The 16,637-nt window shown below is 56.9% G+C and overlaps 2 protein-coding genes across 13 annotated transcripts in view; both read right to left on the bottom strand.

The window, feature by feature from the left end:
- Positions 1-16,637, bottom strand: part of SPTBN4 (spectrin beta, non-erythrocytic 4) — a 573,187-nt gene that overhangs the window by 371,753 nt on the left and 184,797 nt on the right. The gene's annotated exons all lie outside the window — the stretch shown is intronic.
- LTBP4 (latent transforming growth factor beta binding protein 4) overlaps positions 1-16,637 on the bottom strand; it is a 69,536-nt gene that overhangs the window by 50,420 nt on the left and 2,479 nt on the right. For 5 of the 6 annotated variants that reach the window (XM_048492860.1, XM_048492863.1, XM_048492864.1 and 2 more), the window contains exons 3-7: positions 16,182-16,347; positions 15,483-15,640; positions 7,094-7,327; positions 5,767-5,999; positions 4,723-4,828 (exon numbers count right to left, since the gene is read on the bottom strand). In XM_048492860.1, coding sequence (XP_048348817.1) covers positions 4,723-4,828; positions 5,767-5,999; positions 7,094-7,327; positions 15,483-15,640; positions 16,182-16,347 — 897 coding nt within the window. Of the gene's footprint in view, positions 1-4,722; positions 4,829-5,766; positions 6,000-7,093; positions 7,328-13,552; positions 14,338-15,482; positions 15,641-16,181; positions 16,348-16,637 lie in introns of those variants that run through there. The other variant, XM_048492861.1, reaches the window with a different exon arrangement.

The raw sequence follows: 16,637 nt of genomic DNA, 5'->3' as shown, positions 1-16,637 counted from the left end.
CAGGGCAGCCACTGCAAATCCAGATCCTGCCTATGCCCATGTCCCCTCCTACGCCCGCAAGAGACGGACGACAGTCTGCTCCAACGGATCGCCACAACTGCTACCATATTTCCTTATTCAGGTCAACAGATTATGGTCAACAGTACCAACGTGAAACAGAGCGAGTCCATGATGTCTCAATCTCCATTGAGACAGAGCAGGAGATGCCACAGTAGGGCCACAGGGCACGCACTGTTGGAGGGAGCGGCGGCTGATTGGTACGTGGACCTGTTCCATCGACAGGCAGACGAAATCTGCACACCCTACCCAGGTTCCTAAGAGTGCTCTGCAGCCATTTTGAAAATCCCTTCATGGGGGAGCAAGCTGAGCGGGAGATCATGAAGATGCGCCAGGGGAACAAGCCATTTGTGGAGTTTTCTGAACAGTTCCGTGCCCTGGCTAGCAGAACTCCAGATTGGCCTGACCAAATCCTGGTGCATGCGTTTACAGAGGCCTTGAACCAAGAGTTGCTAAAATGGGTCTTGAGGAGTTGAAACCCGACCAATCTGAGGCAGGTGACACCGAAACCAGAATGTTGGTAGTCAAATCATCCAAACCGAAGCCCCCTGGACCCCGCCGCGCACCCCTGGCATCCTCTGGATTTTGCAAGCCACCAAGCCACATGACAGCTGTTGAAGAAGAGTTTTGCTCGTTGGAGGTGCCTGGGCCTTTGCTTTCATTGTGGGGATAGTGGGCATCTGGCAGCCACCCAAAGGCCCTGCCACTCCCGCACCAGTGAAACACTCCAGTAGTAAAACAAACAAACCCAATAAAGGAAGCTCAAAAATGGCCCTGGAAACTGACCACTCCTTTGCAGATTCGGAAGGAGAAGGGATGGGGGGTTGGTTTGGTTTTGTCAGCCCGCCCTCCAGAGAATGTGCCAGCGAACGGCGACAGGGTGAGTGTCAGGGGAAAACCCACAGTACTATCCATGACTGTTACCAACCAGCCAAAAATCACCAGAATGCTGGTACAAGCACTGGTGAACTCTGGGTGTACGCATTGCTTTATGCACCCCAGTGTGGTGGAGGGGCTAGGGCTAGAAATGATCCCATTTAGACAAACTATTCAATTTGCCCGAATGGACTGAAGCCCCGTGATGGGAACGCTGGCTCGTTTTAAGATGGAAAAGGTGTTGATTCCGTGCGCCCAGCATTGGGAGCGCCGCAGCGTCATTGTCGTTTGCACCTCCAAATGCCCGGTGGTGCTAGGGATGCCCTGGCTGGTAGATCAAAATCCGACTATCCAATGGGCTGAGCACACTGTTCGTTTTACTGACCCCGTGCGGCAGCCGTGTGCAGGAAATAACGCCAGAACCCCAGGAATTGGGACAAGCCAAATGCTTGTAAGAGGAGGGTAACACAGCCATTCCAAACCCTACTGGGACTTAAGTACTGTGTTTGAGGAAAGGGAGTGTGACTCCTTGCCCCTGCATCGGGCCCTGGATTGCAAAATAGAGTTGATTCCCAGAGCTCAGTTACCCAAGGGGCGGCTCTACCCAATGAGCCCAGTGGAGGTCACTGCACTGCGGGAGTTTTTGGACAAAAACTTGGCTAGGAAAGACCAACCCCCAGGTTAGGGTAGGAGTGAAGGATACGCCGCCCAAAGGGCCCGGGCGACGAGGGGGAATGACACACCCAGCTACTAGAAAGCAGCTACAGTCCTTTTGGGGATTTGCTAATTTTTACCGTGACTTTATTCTGAACTTTGCTGAACTGGCTCTGCTGTTAATGGATTTATTGAGAACTAAGGGCAAGGGTACTGAGGCTGCCCTTCCCGGCGCGTCCATGCCATGGTCCCCAGATTTTGACTCTTTAAAACAAGTCTTTACCACTGAACAGATTTTGAGATATGCAGACCCCTCCCTTCCCTTTGTTGTGCATGTAGATGCTTCAGATAATGCCTTAGGGGCTGCCCTCAAATGATGGAGGGCAGGCTACACCTGTGTGCATACTGATCGAAAAAATTCTCTGGATCAGAATTGAACTGGACTGTGGGTGATAAGGAAACTGGTGCCATCAAACAAGGACTGGCTACATGGAACATCCCTTTGAAGTCTGAACAGACCATAACACTTGGCCACGCTGAGTACGCTGGGGCGCTAGTCCGCCAAACAAATGCGCTGGGCTGATTTTTTCCCCCATTTCCAGTTCACAGTGCATTTCTTCCTGGGCAAAACCAACCGCCTCGCGCATGTGCTGTCTCGCCTCCCGAATGGGGAGGCAGGAGAGGTGGAGCTACGGCCCCCTCGCACCGTTCTCACGCCCTCCCAACTAGGCTTGGCGGTGACTTGCTCCCAGGCCCACCTTCAGGGAAATCTATGGATTCTGACCCCGCCTCTCATCGGCGGTGTTACACTTCCCAGTTTGCTGTTGTCTGAATTTTTGGAGGTGGCAAAACACCTCATTCCTGATGATGAAGGCAGCCCCTCCCCGGTGCTTCAGGAGGGGCTATGGAGGAGGGGCGACTGTCTGTTTGTGCCGCCTGCGCTACGCCTGCAAGTCATCCAGAGGGGCACAATTCCAGATCGGTTGGCCACTTTGATTTTGTGAAAACACTTCATCTTGTCAGGAGGCAGTTTTGGTGGCGTTCTGTGAGAAAGGATATTGAGGCTTATGTGAAAGGATGCCCAGTCTGTGCTATGGCCAAAACCCTTCCGGGCAAACCCCAGAGACTGTTGCAGCCTATTCCTGCCCGGATAGTCCCTGGAAAGTGATTTCTATGGACTTCATAACTGACTTACCAGAAAGCATGGCAAAACTGTAATTTGGATGGTAGTGGACTTGTTCTCTAAACAGGCTCATTTTATTCCTTGTTCTACCATCCCATCCACCCCCAAACTGGCTCAATTGTTTATCCAGCACATATACCGGATACATTCAGTTCCTGACAAAATAATTTCTGATAGGGGTCCCCAATTTGTCTCAAAGTTCTGGAGGGCTTTTCTGAAGCTTCTGGGTGTGGAACAAGGTCTGACCTCAGCGTACCACGCCCAGTCAAAACGCTCCAATCAGACACTGGAGCAATACCTTTGGTGCTACAGTAACTATCATCAAGATAATTGGGTGGACCTGCTACCCTATGTGGAGTACACTTACAACAATGCCATTCATAGTAGCACAGGAAAAACACCTTTGAGGTGGTTTCTGGCCGGTCAGCTAAACCCCTTCCATTTTTAGGGCAATCGGTGGTTGAACCTCCTGATCTGCAGAATTGGATACAACAGAATGTAGGGGGATGGGATCCTATCTTACGTGCCCTACAAGAAGCCAAGGACTCCCAAAAGACCAGGCTGGTAAGAATCGCAGGCCCTTTACCGTGGCTGTGGGTGACTTTGTGTACCTTTCTACTAAGAATTTGAGAGACATTCATAAGTACACTAAGTTGGGCCATAAGTACATTGGATCATTTGAAGTAACTCGAGTGATCAATGAAGTGGCTGTTCAGCTTGAACTACCTAAAGCATTGCGTAAAATACACTCTGTGTTTCATTGCAGCCTCCTCAAAAAAGCTCCAGCTCCCGATGTGTGGCATCCTTCATCTGCTCCTCCTCTGATGGTTGATGGTGACCAACACTTTGAAGTCCAGGAAGTTCTGGATTCTCGCTTTCTCCACAAACTCTTGCAATATTTGGTTTCGTGGAAAGGATTCGCACCTGGGCCGAAGATGTCAGAGCTCCAAAGCTCATCAAGGCATTTAATCGCGCATGCCCAAGCAAACGAGGGGAGGGCCTTAAGGGAGGTGGAATGTCAGGATGTCTGATGGGGGGTGGGCTGTTACTGGGATGTTTTGCTGCTCCCCCTAGAGGGTGAGGTTCATAATGTCCAGGGGGGGGGGCAGTCACAGATTAGCATTAATTTCCATGGAATTCGGCAACTGGTTTGAGGAGGGGGTTTGGGGAGACCGATCCCAGCCACCAGTGACCTATCGCAGGGTTCATACCACCTGGCAGGGAACTCACGGCCCACAGCAGCCTCTGTGGAGACAAGTCCCACCCGGCAGAAAGGGCAGGGAAAAGGCCATGCCTGCCGTATTGGGGGTTGCTGCGGATTCCTGGGACAGGCCCCAGATTGTGTGCTGGCTGGAGGGCCCCTTGAGCGCTGGTGCGGATCCCCTTCCTCCCCTGCTGGCCGTTGATCCTGGGGGCTCAGTGCTGGGGAGCTCTCCCTTGTGAGGAAGGCAGCAGGCTTGATGCAGCCGACCTCTGTTGGCCCAGAATATCTTGCCACAATGGCTGGTTGGCCTGGGAGCTGGTCCTGGGCTGCGGAGTGCCTGCCTGCCAGCTCATCTGGGAGGCCGCAGCAGTTTCTGGTGAAGCCAGCCGGGCTACGCTTCAGAAGCCAGGGAGTCCCTCAGACCATCACTCCTGATCTCAGATGCCTCAGATGGGTGGGAGGATTTTTCTTTAATCTTCCACCTTCTTGGAGGCTTTGCTCTCCTCCATCATTGTGAGTACTGAAGCTTTCTTTCTCTGCTAGGAGCTATGCAACAGTGTCTGTCCTGAACAGCAGGGCTATTCAGACGAGAGAAGCAAACAAGAACGGCATAGGCCAGCCTGGATGAATGTAGCCCTGCTGGAGGAGGACACATTTGCTCCCCTACCCAGTCCACTCTTTCCAGATACAAACAGGCTCACCCAGCCAAAAGGGAGAGCCCCCCCCCTTCTCTCCTGAAGACCCTTACCTCTGCCACCAGAGCTGCATGGCTGGCAATCGTGGACACCCCAGGCAAGGCCGTTACCACGGCAGCAGATCTCCCGAGTGCGCAAGCCAGGCAAGGGGGCACTGCACTGAAAGGGAGAAATGGGAAGGGTCAGAAGAAAGGTCTTGGCAAGCAGCCCCCCGCCCCCCCCCCCAAGCCACTGCCTGGCCTCATCTCAGCAAGCACAGAGCTGTCAAGGTGCAAGTGGGTGGCAGCTGTCAGCTCACACCCCCATCTCTGCATGCACAGCTGCCATATTGCTGGGATCCCTTCCATCCATGGCATGTGGGGAACCCCACCCTAAACCCACTGCCAGCCACCATTTCCTGCATGCTCTCCTGTCGTTATCCGTGTGCCAGTGGCTGCTTTTGTGGGCATGCCCAGGGAATGAAGTCTCCTAGCTTTGGAATGGCTCTTTCAGAATTCCTTCACATAGACGGCAATAACCCGGATGCACGGTGGAATTGTGACTCTCCAACCCTAGGACTGCCCTCCCCGCACCTGATGTGAATGGCAAGTGCCCTGGCAAAGACGCCCCTCTGCCCCGAGGAGCTGACTCCCATTTGGGCTAAAGGATCCTTCCCCTCCCCAGACGTGGAAGTTCTTAGCAAGCTGGGGATGTGTGGTGTGGTGGTGGTGTGTGTGTGTGTTAGAGCAACTCAGAGAGCAGCTGCTACCCCCCCCACCCCCAATTGTTTGGCTGGAGGCATGTGGGGAGGTGAAGAGCACTCCAGGCCTTTCTGAGGGCTGGTCACCTCTCGTGATGCTGATCCCATGATGGCAGCATTAAGGACACAGCCTCAGGATCAGCCAGGATCAAGGGCCAGGGAGCAGCTCCCTCCCTCCCTGTGTCTCTGGAGGCTTCTTCTCTGGCCCTTCTGGGGTCAGGGTTGGGCAGACAACCTGCAGTATGTTCCCAAGTGACCCCAAGCAGACGTCTGAAGAAGCCTCCAGATGCAGCCCTGGGCTTGTGATGCTTCCAGCCCAGCAGGTGGGTGAACAAGCGACAGCTGTCCCCTCAGGTACCTCTCCACCCCGCAGGTGCCTGAAGCAATAGCCAAATCCAGAGTCCTCACTGTAGCCACCGGGGTCCCGAGAGCTGCTTTGCGCCAGGACACTGTAGAGCGCAGGCCGAGAGCGTGGGAGGGACCTAGTCTTGCCGGGGAGCAGCTCCTCCTCCTTCACCCGCTCCACCCGGTGGATGGTGACGGAGGCCTCCAGGGGGTGCTCGACGTGGACGTTCGCCATTGAGGCTGCACCTGGGGGGAGGGGGTGCAGATCACCACACCAGCAGCGGTCACAGGGGCTGAAGAGGGGGGAAGAGGCGTTCTCTCCCCAAGACAAGTGGGCAAGAAGGTTTTTGCCTTCCGACTGAGCTATCCATCCTCCACTGATCTGCTAGGACAAGTGAATGCTGGGAGCAGCCTCCCTACTCCAGCAGGATCCACTCCAGGGTCGGCCCGCTCTCAGGACACCGGCTGTCCCTGGACCGTGGAGTGGTTCCTGCAGTGCTGGTGAATCAGGCCAAGTCCTCCTCCTTACAGCCTTGCGCCTGGCCAGCAGGGAAGTAGGAGGCAGGTTGGCCTTCCCCAATGTCCTTGGGTACTCTGCCCCCAGTCAGCTAGCAAGATTTCTCACCTCATTTATCGATTCAATGGTTTATACTCAATTTAATCCTCACAACCACCCTGTTAGGTAGGCTAGGCTGAGAGAGACTTGTCACCGAAGGCACTTCCATGGCGGAATGAGGATTTGAGCCTGGGTCTCCCAGTTTCTAGGTTTAACGCTCTACCACGCTAGTTTCTCTATCAGAATGTATTTTTCATGCTTATTCTACCTCCTTACTGCACCAATCCTCTCCAAAGGCTACAGTGGTTTGGCTCCTCATTTGAGGAGGAAACTTGGCCCCCTTTATCTCCTGAGATATTTGCCGTCAACGTGTCTCCAGTCTTATTTTGCCCTCTGGGAACCATTTTGTTCCCAGGGTCTTTGTCCCCAGTTTTCCAGTTCCTGCCTTGCTTGGCAGGGCCCAGAACGAGGGTTGCTGCTCCCAGTTGAGAAACAACAAGCACTGTTAGGGCTGGAGCCTGGAGAGGGGAGGGTTTGGTGGGGGATACTTGCCATAGAGCCTTCCTCCCAAGATGGCCGTTTTCTCCAGCGGAACTGATATCTGCCACAACAATGGAAGATCTCCACCCACCACCTGGAGGTGGGCACCTCTAAACTAACATTCTCCAGTTAGTGCCTACTAGCACAATCTTGTTCTTCCGTGCCACAGAACATGGCTGGCCCCATGGGACTTCCCACATAGTGCCCCACTCTTCCATGAGCATCAGCATTCCAGCCCCCTTACCGTCACGTTCCTGATCATGGTTGGTGATTGGCAGCGTGTACATCGACTTGGTCACATGCTGTGCTCCCCTTTCAGCTGGAGGCTCCTCATCTGCTCCTCGGCGGGTGGGGGGCTGGTTCTGGGTGCGAGGAGGTGCTGGGATGTGACAGAACTTGCCTGTCCAGGTGGGAGGGCAGAGACACTTGTCCTTTTTTAGACAGACCCCCCCATTGTGGCAGATGAGAGGACATAAGACTACAAGGCAGAGAAAACCAGTCAGTGGGGGCCACAGGTGGCCTGCACTAAGAACATCAGAACAGCCCTGCGGGATCAGACCGGCGAGGGTCCGTCTCGTCCAGCATCGTGTTTCCCACAGCAGCCAACCAGTTTCCCTGCAGGGCCAGCAGCAGCAGCAGAGCGCGGAGCGGCGGAGGCCTTTCCTGATGCCGCTCCTCCTCCGGGCTGGCATTCTGGACATGGAGCTTCCCCGTGGCTGGTAGCCACAGACAGACCCTTCCTCCATGAATCTGCCAGCTCCTGGAAAGCTGCCTGCACCAGTGGCCATCACTGCATCCTCTGGCAGGAAATTACACATTTCAATCACTCTTTATTGCAACGAGAAGGATTTCCTTCTGTCTGTCCTGAATTTCTGCCCATCCTCTTCACTGGATGTCTCTGAGTGCTAGCATTAGAACAGATGGAGGGGGAAAAATCTCCCTCCATCCACTTTCTCCACCCTGTGTATAATTTCTGGCTCTCCATCATATCTCCCCTCAGTCATCGCTTATCTAAAGTGACAAGTGACTAAAGTGACTCTCCAGCCCGTCCTCATGGGCGCAGTGCTCCAACTCCCTAGTCCCTTTGGGGGCCCTCTTCCGCACTTTCTTTCCAGGTCTGTGATGCCCTTTTTGGAGATGTGGTAACCAGAACTGCAGACTGTATTCCAGATGAGGCGATGCCAGTGGGCTTTATGCAAGGGTGTGACAATAGTGGCTGTTTTATTTACAACCTCATTCCTAATAACCCCTAATGTAGAGTTTGCCTTCATCACCCCTTCATCCCTCTGGGTTGATGCTTTCATTAAGGTATCTGCCTACAACACCAAAATATTTCCTCCATTCAGTCCCAAGAAGTTCACTGGGATTCAGACCGGCCGGCTGGGGTAGGTGCAGGGGTTCCCTCCGGTTGCTGAAACTGGCATCCCCTCTTGTGACTTCACCTTCACTTTCAAGGGGGAGGGCAACTACTCAGTCGTAACAAGAACTCTGACCACTCTCCACTTGGCTCCCATCGTGTGGCTGGGATGGAGACCCTGAGCCCCCCTCTCTTTGATCCTCAAATTCATGGCTGGTCTCCCATGCCGCCTCCTCCTCCTCCTCCTCCTCCTCCTCCCACCCCCGAACAAGAGTTCCCTCCCCCCATATCAGACTCTGAGGACAGCTACAGAAGGCAGAAAGGTTAGCTAGAATCCCAGAGAGATACAATTCTGAAGCAGACAAGAACATTTTCCACCTGCTTCTAAAGAGAAGAATGCCTTTGGGTGTCAGAGGACTCTCTTGCTTTTGATGCAACAGATCCCTAATATGTCCCTTAGCAGGTCACGGAACTGGCAAATAGCCTGAGCTCAGGTCAAAAACAGCTGCATTTGGGAAAGCATCCCTGAGCAGGAAAATCCTGTGGATGTTTGCAAACACAGAAATGCTCACAGATAGACACACACACACAGGTGAAGGGCTCTCTCTGTCACAAGCCACACCCTTCCAAAGAGGAAGGGTCAGCAACAGATCTCCAGGGATCCTTTCAGAGCTCCAGCCTTTCCTTGCTCTGGGCATGCAGCAAGCGTCACTGGGGGGAGCATGGTGGGGTGGTGGTGGCGGCTATGAATGTCTTGTGTTGTTTATGGGTTGGACTAGATGGCCTTTGAGGTCCCTTCCAGCTCTACATGCTTCTAAGCCTTGGGTGAGCAAGTGGTGCGTCTTCAGTTAGGCCCCATTCCTTCCTCCCCCTTTTCCCCCATCTAGTCTGAACTGAGAAGACTTCTTGCCATGATTATTTGGCATTGTTTCCACAGCCTCTGAAACGGAACTGGACCCCAGTAACCCAGCAAGCGCTGGGCCTGAGCCCAAAGCAGCAAACGGTTTTCAGGTGCCAGCAGCCCCTACAAGATGCATAGCAATGTGGGAGGCAGCCCTGACCCTACAGCGACCCAGTCCCAAGTTACGCTCCCTGTGACAGCTTTGCTCACCAGAGCACAGAGGACTGCCAACTACTCCTAGATGTGCCTTTCCAGTGGGGGGGGGGGGGCACCTTGCAGAACAGCCAACCGGAGGGTGCCAGGAAAGTCCCCGCCCTCCCTGTTATTTTGCAAAATGCGCAAAACCAAAACGTTTGTAAAAAGAGATTTAAAATTGTGGTTGAATGGAACAGAGGAGGCCGGTTTTATAAGGGCTGCCATTTAAGGCAATGTCTACTGTATCTCTCACCACCCTTTTACTGCCTTGCCTTCCCCTTGCAATCCGCTTCCTGCATTGTCTACTACAGTATACCTTGCCTAGCTCTCCAGTCCTGCAACCCTCATCCTCCTACACAGCTCAGGGAGTCTGACCACACAGTTTTACATTCTATCATCCACCTTATCAGCGAGAAAGGCAGGCTGCAAATCAAGAAACAGGCAGATCTTGTGAGCAGGGCACATCCGAGCAGCATGCAGTGAGTGGGTGGGCAGAACCATGGAGCTGGAGAGCTTGACATTTTCTGCTCAGGTATCTGTTATCACCTGGAAAGGGTTCTGCCTCCCCGCAGCAGCCCCCACGCCACTCCTTTGGCCCTCCCTTCTCCTGGGAAAGATTGGGCACATCTGCTTCCCCAGTCATCCTGCCAGGCCTCAGAGACCTGGAGCTGCCTTCCCGCCTGGTGCACGGGAGCAGATGTCAGCCATGCTACTTGCGCCTCCAAAGCGCAGCCTCCGCATCCTTCCTTGTGCCTGGCCCATGAGGACAGGGCGGGGCCAAATCCCCCGTGGGAAAGGGAAGGCAACTTGCTGCACAGTCTCCCCTGCCAGACAGCCCGGGCTATTCTTGGCTGTGCCCACGCCTGTTGAGATGGGAAAGGGGAGCTTCGGGGGTGGGGCGGGGCTGCTCAGCTGGGCTGACACGAGGGGGTGGGGCCAAGCCAGAGAACAGGCAGCTCGGCAGACGGTGGGAATGGGGATGTGGGGCCTGGTGGCTCAGTGGCAAGCAGGAGGTCCTGGGCTCAATCCTTGGCACCACTCCTTAAAAGGGCCAGGTAGCCGGTGGGATGGACATCCACAGGGGGAGCCCCCAAGCAGCATCATTCCGGACACCCTCGTGCACACCGTCAGCCACATCTCAAAGGTCCCCCAACATATTGCTGCATGGGCCCCAAAAGGCAAGCAAGGCAAAGCAGTGAAAACCCTCCTTTCCACGGGAGCGGCCTCACAGCACGCCCACAGCACAGCTTCACAACTTTGTCACCAGCAAGACCTGAGCAGAGCTCTGTGGGCGTCCTTCGCCTTCCGTGGCGTTCCCTTGGGGGTGGGAAGGCAGCCTCCATAGTTCTGAGCCAGGAACTGTCAAGAGGCTGTCTGGCCTGGAAGGTCCCTGCCAAGCGCCCAAAGAGGAGTCTGCTCCGCCCGGGATGCAGCCCCTGGAGCAGGTGGCCAACCAAGAGGCCCCTGCTGCGTCCACCCACCGGAACCCCTCTGACAAAGGGGTTGCGTTAAAATGGGCTTCCTTGAGTGGGATGGGCTCTACTAATGAAGGTCCCAGCATGGCTTACCCACTAGAAATGTCCTCTGCTCTCATGCTTCCCCCTCCCTTCATGTCAGCCACTAACCTCACGACTGCCTGGCACCCACAGCAAGGCCCCTGTGGCAGAGGCTACTCCTTCAGCAGCAGCGCAGTGGGGCAACTTGGCACGTGTGTGTAGAAGAGCGGCCACTCAGCGGCCAGTGGCTTCTCCTGCCCTTCCGGCCTCAGTCACCATCTTGCCGTGAGAGAGAGTTACTCCATTAAGTCAACAGCTGGCGGCCCGTCAGACCACAGGGAGCGAGAAGACGCCAGTTCTCACGCAGCTGAGCAAGATGTAGCACAGCTGCAACCCAGCGTGTGTGGAGGGGAGGGGCTACTGGAGAATACGTGCCAAGTGAGGAGCAGGGCAAAGGGGCACTTTGGACAACGAACAGAAGGCAGGAAAGAGTGCTTCTGGGCACATGCAAAGAGGCTTTTGCATGCACAATGGGGCTTCCAGGCAGGTTCTGCCTGTTAACATACAGCTCTGGCTACAGCTCTTATAAACATGAGAAACATTCACCTGGATCAGGTGAGAAAACCGTTCCCGGTTGACAGGATGTGAGCCCAGGCCCCTCCCGGGCCCCAAGCAAGCACCAACTTTGGCTCCGCTCCAGTTTTGAGGCTGCCCGCACAGCATGAAGCCGAGGGCGTGGCCTCCCCTCCCCAAGCATCTAGAACGGGGGGGGGGGGGGATGGGGATGCATGGAAGTCCTGAAGGCTCTGAGGGAAGAGAGCAGGAACCCCCTCCCCCCTCCGGAAACTCCTCTCTTGCCTTGGACCACGGACGGCCAGGGAAGCATCTGCTGCTCGGCTAACGGGGCAGCCCAGATTGCAGGCCACAGCAGGACACAAGAAAGCCCCCATAGGCCAAGGGCAGCCGCTGAGGAAGTTCAACCCCCGAACAGCCCCAGCCCCACCCCCCCTGCAATGAAGGCAGGCCCCGCCACACAGCTCCTTCCCAGCCCCCCACTCTTGGGAGGCACCCTCTCCATGACAGCTCAGGGGGTCTTTCTCTCGTGCACACACGCATTTATAACCTGCCCTTGTTCCAAGGCACTCCAGAGTTGTACACACATTTTTCCTCTTCTGCATTTCCTTTCAACAACACTGTGAGGTGGGTGAGGCTGACAGGGACTGGGCCGAGGCCACCCAGCGAGCTTCACAGGGGACTGAGGACTTGAACCCAGGTCTCCAGGGTCCCAATCAGGCTGACTCACCACTCAGTCTCAAGCCCTGCGACATGCACACAAGAGGTGCCGCTTGGATTCCCCACCCCGCCTGACCCAACAGGCACCCAGCCTCGCCAGAGACGGGGAGGGGAGTCAGGCTCCCTGGCCATAGGCCCGCCTGCCCGTGGCAGGGAGCCAGCCTGCTGTTTACCCTGACAGTTCTCCGCACCACTTGGATGTGAGATTGGAAGGAAGCCAACAATGGAGGGAGCCAGGATTGCGTGGGATGCAAGCAAGGAGGCTTCTGCTGGGTGTGTGTGTGTGTGTGTGTGTGTGTGTGTAACAATGCTTGCCCCCCTAATCCTAGCAACCCACCTGGGCAAGGCAGTGCCCAGCACCCACCTCTGCAGCTCCAAAACTGCTGTGCTCTGCCTCCCCCCCCACCCCCCCAGGGAGAGGTCTGCCCCCACCTCATTGCTCTGAATTCCCAGCACATGTTGTGCTGAACGTCGGCCCATGCATGCATCTAACCCAAATCCAAAATACGTTCTGATGCACACAGACACACACAGAGTCTCGATCCCATGCCCCGAATCTACACTCCACAGCTTCAGGGGAAGACACTTCAGGAAGGAGGTCCAGCATTTAACCCGTCCCCACAGCAAGGGGGAGTCTGGTGCCGGGGTTCGCAGGAGTGCAGAGTGCTGAAACGGGGACAGAGCATGGAGCATCCGGTCCCTCAGCTGAGGCAGGGCAGAGACTCAGCCAGCCCCTCCTGGGTGTAGAAGCCCCTCTTGACCCAAGAACCTGCACCACTGGCATTTAGAAAGGAAAAAAAAAGCTCCAGCAAGTGGCTGGTAGAAACTCTGCAGACCCTCCTCCTCCTCCTCCACCTCCTCCTCCACCTCCTCTTCTGTGCAAAGGGACGAGTGTGGAGCCAGGAGAGCAGGCCCCGGGCCAGACAGGAGGGTGTGCCACTGGCTAGTCCATGCAGACCAGACACATCAGAGGAGCCCTGCAGGGTCAGACCAAGGAGGCTCAGCCAGCCCAGCCCAGCCCCATCTTCTCCATCGGCTGGCCGGCCAGATGCCACAGGGAGACCTCAAACTGAGCCAACAGCCCAGGAAATCCTTATGAGCAACTGGGCTGCTGGCCAGCTGGAAAGCCAGGAATGTGTCCATCTAAGCCCCTGGACACCAGCCTTTCTTAGGGCAGTGAGTGCCACCGGTCAACTCCCCTTGTGTGCAGCAGGTACCTCCTTCGGTCAGTCTCAAACCAACCACACACTGCTCTCATGGCCAGGCCCTGGATTCGAGCATTTGGAGAGAGGGAGCACCCAAGGGTGCATGAAAACTTGCCAAGTAGTGGCGGGGGAGTGCTCCCCGCACCCAGGACCCAGAGGCATGCCCACAGCACACCTTTCCTCCCTGCCTTGACCTGCCCAGGAGAGGCACCCCTCCTCTGCAGCCCAGCTGTGCAGAAGTCACCCCAATACTCACAGACACGGAATCCAGGAGTCCCCTCGGCTAGGCGGGCGTTTTCCCCACTGTACAGCATAGTGGCGTTGCCCCGCTCACACTGATTGGTACAACGCCCCTCGTGGCAATGCACCCGGCAGACCATGGGGGTGAAAAGCACCTTGACCCTTTGAGCTCCCCCAGGGGACGGGCGCCAGCTGAGTGCCAGCCCCACCACTGTCAGGAGGAGGCACGGGGGCTGCATGGCCCAGGAGCGCAGGGAGCCGCAGCCCTGTGAGAGCAGCAGGGACGGGCGCTCAAGACACGGACCCACGACCCACCAGCTAATTGAAAGCAGCGAGCCCAGCGATGGGTGGGGGGGGTGGGCTCGGAGCCAGTAACAATGTTTACGAGGGACCGGAGCCGGGAATGTTAACTCTTCAGCTGCTTCCCCAAGTCCGGATGGCGCCTGGCCCACTGCCCTGACACCGACGGAGGCAGAGCTCAGCCAGGAGGGAAGACTCCTCCCCCAGCAAGAAAGAGAAGCCAGCCAGAAAATAGGGTCTCTGGATGCCCCCCCACCCATTCCCATCCCCTGGATGCTCCAGACATCAGGGAAGAGTGCTATTTGGGGACAGACATGCCCTGTGGTGTGGCCCCTCCCTCACGAGTCAGCAGACTTTGCTGTGGCTGCAAAGGCGTCCTCCTCCTCCTGCACTTGTTCACAATAGAAGGAACTCTGCAACAGTGTGGTGCCCGCCCCACAGTCCCATCCTGATAGGGAGGCTTCTGCTGCCCTCTCTTGCCCCCCCCCCGCGCCCCACCTGCAGGAACAACTGGTGTCAGCTCCCACCCCCGACCCAGACTGTGGCGCCCCTTCTTGCTTGCTGAGGGCTACACAGAGACACCAGTTGCAGCCTGGAAGGGGAAAGGCTGCAAACACCCATCTGTCCCTGCAAGAGAGTCCCCCCCGGCCCCCCCCCTTCACCCTCCTCACAGGACAAGACTCAAAGGAGCTTGTCTTGGATTCCTGCCAGATGGAGCCTCCCGCAACTGACCAGCTGTCTCCAGCTGCACAAAAGCCCTCCCCCAAACCCCCTGGCATACAAAACTGCGGGGGGGGGGGTTCCCTTACAATGGGGAGGGTGTGAGGAAGGGACCCAGTCCCAACTGGCTCAGCCTTGACCTTCAAGGCCCCCCTGCCTCCAGGCAGGGAGAGGTCACTGGTCTTGCCCCCTGGGCTCAGGAGTGACCAGGCTCAGGTCTGGGGGAAGGAGCCCCCCCACCCCCACCCAGCATGATGTGGAAAACACCCAAGGCAGAAGCTCTGAAGGGGGTGGATTCTTGACAGGCCCCGTGAGCGGGGGGGGGGGGGGGCAGAGCAGCTGCCCTGCCTTTTCCTCTGATCATATCCTGACATCATCTGGAAAAGCTCTGGATGGGGGAGGGAGAGATGAGGGGGAGGGAGCCAGGAACAATGGTTGGATCCAGCAGCTGGACACAGGAGCCATTCTCAAATCGCAGGCTTTGGAGAGGGGGAGGCCACCCAGATGGCACAGCCCGGCATCCTCCCCCCCCCCACAGCCCCCCCGTCAGCACTCTGCACATCCTCTCACACAGATCCGCACTCCCATGGCTGCCTCCTGCCACTCACTCCGGGCCACTAGATCTGCAGAGAAGGATGTCTAGCTGCACAGATGATTGCGCGGGGGGGGGGGGGGAGCTTCCACTTCCAGCTGCTCTAGGACCACCTGGCTGAAGAGATGTGGAAGCCCCTCCCCACAGTCCCCCAGCCTGTGCAGAGCTACTGTGCCTTTGGGGTCTGGGCGTGGCTAAGGATCTGTGGGTTTCCCCTAAGCCACGGGGGTCACAAAAGAGTCACAGACAGATTTTTGCCTCTGTCAAGGCCCCAGTTGTGCCCCCCACCCCACATCACCAGCAGCTGCCCATGCCTCTTGCCTCTCCCCCATACCATGGGGCCTTTGAGTTGACCCAGGGGCACGTCTGGGAGAGCCGGGGGGGGTGCCACCCTCATGTCGGAGTGTGAGGCGTTGTGCCAGGATGGCTGCCATCTTCTCAGTGGGACCCAAGGCCTGCCGCCGCTGTAGGACAGCCTGGAGCTCCGTCAGTCTGTAAAGAGGGCCAGGGAAGCATTGGAGCCCCCAGTGAGCCCCCCTCCCCTGAGACCGCAGCGTGCCCCGTCTCCAGATCCCTCACCCCCCCCCACAGCCTTCAGAGACCAGTCACCGAAGGAGCCCCGCCGGCCCACCTGAAATGTACCCTCCTCCTCCTCCTCCTTCACAGGCATCCGCAAGTGGGGCGGTCTGCTTATCTCCCAACTGCCCAGCTGGGCTAGTGCGGATCCATTAAACAAAGGAACAAAGACTTTGGGCTGCTCTGCCCCCCCCCCACCCCCACCCCCCCCAGGCCACTGCTGCCTTTCTGCTGGCGGGCCACTGGTCACTTCCCAACTTCCCAGGTGCTTCTGGAGGTTGCTTTATTGCAGCTTGGCTTTGAGCTTTCCTTGGGGGAGGGGGGAAAGCCCCCGCAGCTATTGGTAGTTCCCTTGCTCTGGCATCTCACTCTGCTACTGGGCACCCAGCTCTTCTTGGGTGTCCGTCAGTGGGAGACCCCTCCCCCTGCAGCCCTGGATGCTCAGGGGATCACTCACGTCAAAGGCTGCCAGCGAACTACCACTGATGACTGGGGTTGTGGTGGGGCCAAGGTGGTGACAGGCTGGAGGTGTTCACAGCGGGGGCCCACAAAGCCTGGGGGGCAGACGCAACGCTGGGGGGCTTGGCACTGCCCACCGTTTTGGCAGCGTGGGGTGCAGACAGCTAGAGGAGAGAAGCACAGTTAGCACCTGTCACTCCCCTCACCCTTCAGCTCGAGTACGGCTGGGCAGCAGCCCCCAGGGAAGGCTGCCTCTGGGAGGTCTGCGCCCTACTTTGCTTTTCCCTGTAGAAAAGCAGGCAAGGATTGGTGGAGACCGGCAGCCCAGGCATCTGCAACTATGCCCTGCCTGCTTCTGGGGTGGGGTGGGGGAGATCTGAAGCAACCCCCCTTCCCCCATGCAAGGAGCTCCCATCCCAGAGGCTGTCTGGTCCAGGCAGTGACTGCCACCTGC

Source organism: Sphaerodactylus townsendi, linkage group LG04 (genome assembly GCF_021028975.2).
Source record: "Sphaerodactylus townsendi isolate TG3544 linkage group LG04, MPM_Stown_v2.3, whole genome shotgun sequence".
Lineage (NCBI taxonomy): Eukaryota > Metazoa > Chordata > Lepidosauria > Squamata > Sphaerodactylidae > Sphaerodactylus > Sphaerodactylus townsendi.
Note: the sequence above shows the minus strand (reverse complement) of the source record. Positions and strands in the feature narration are given on the sequence as shown.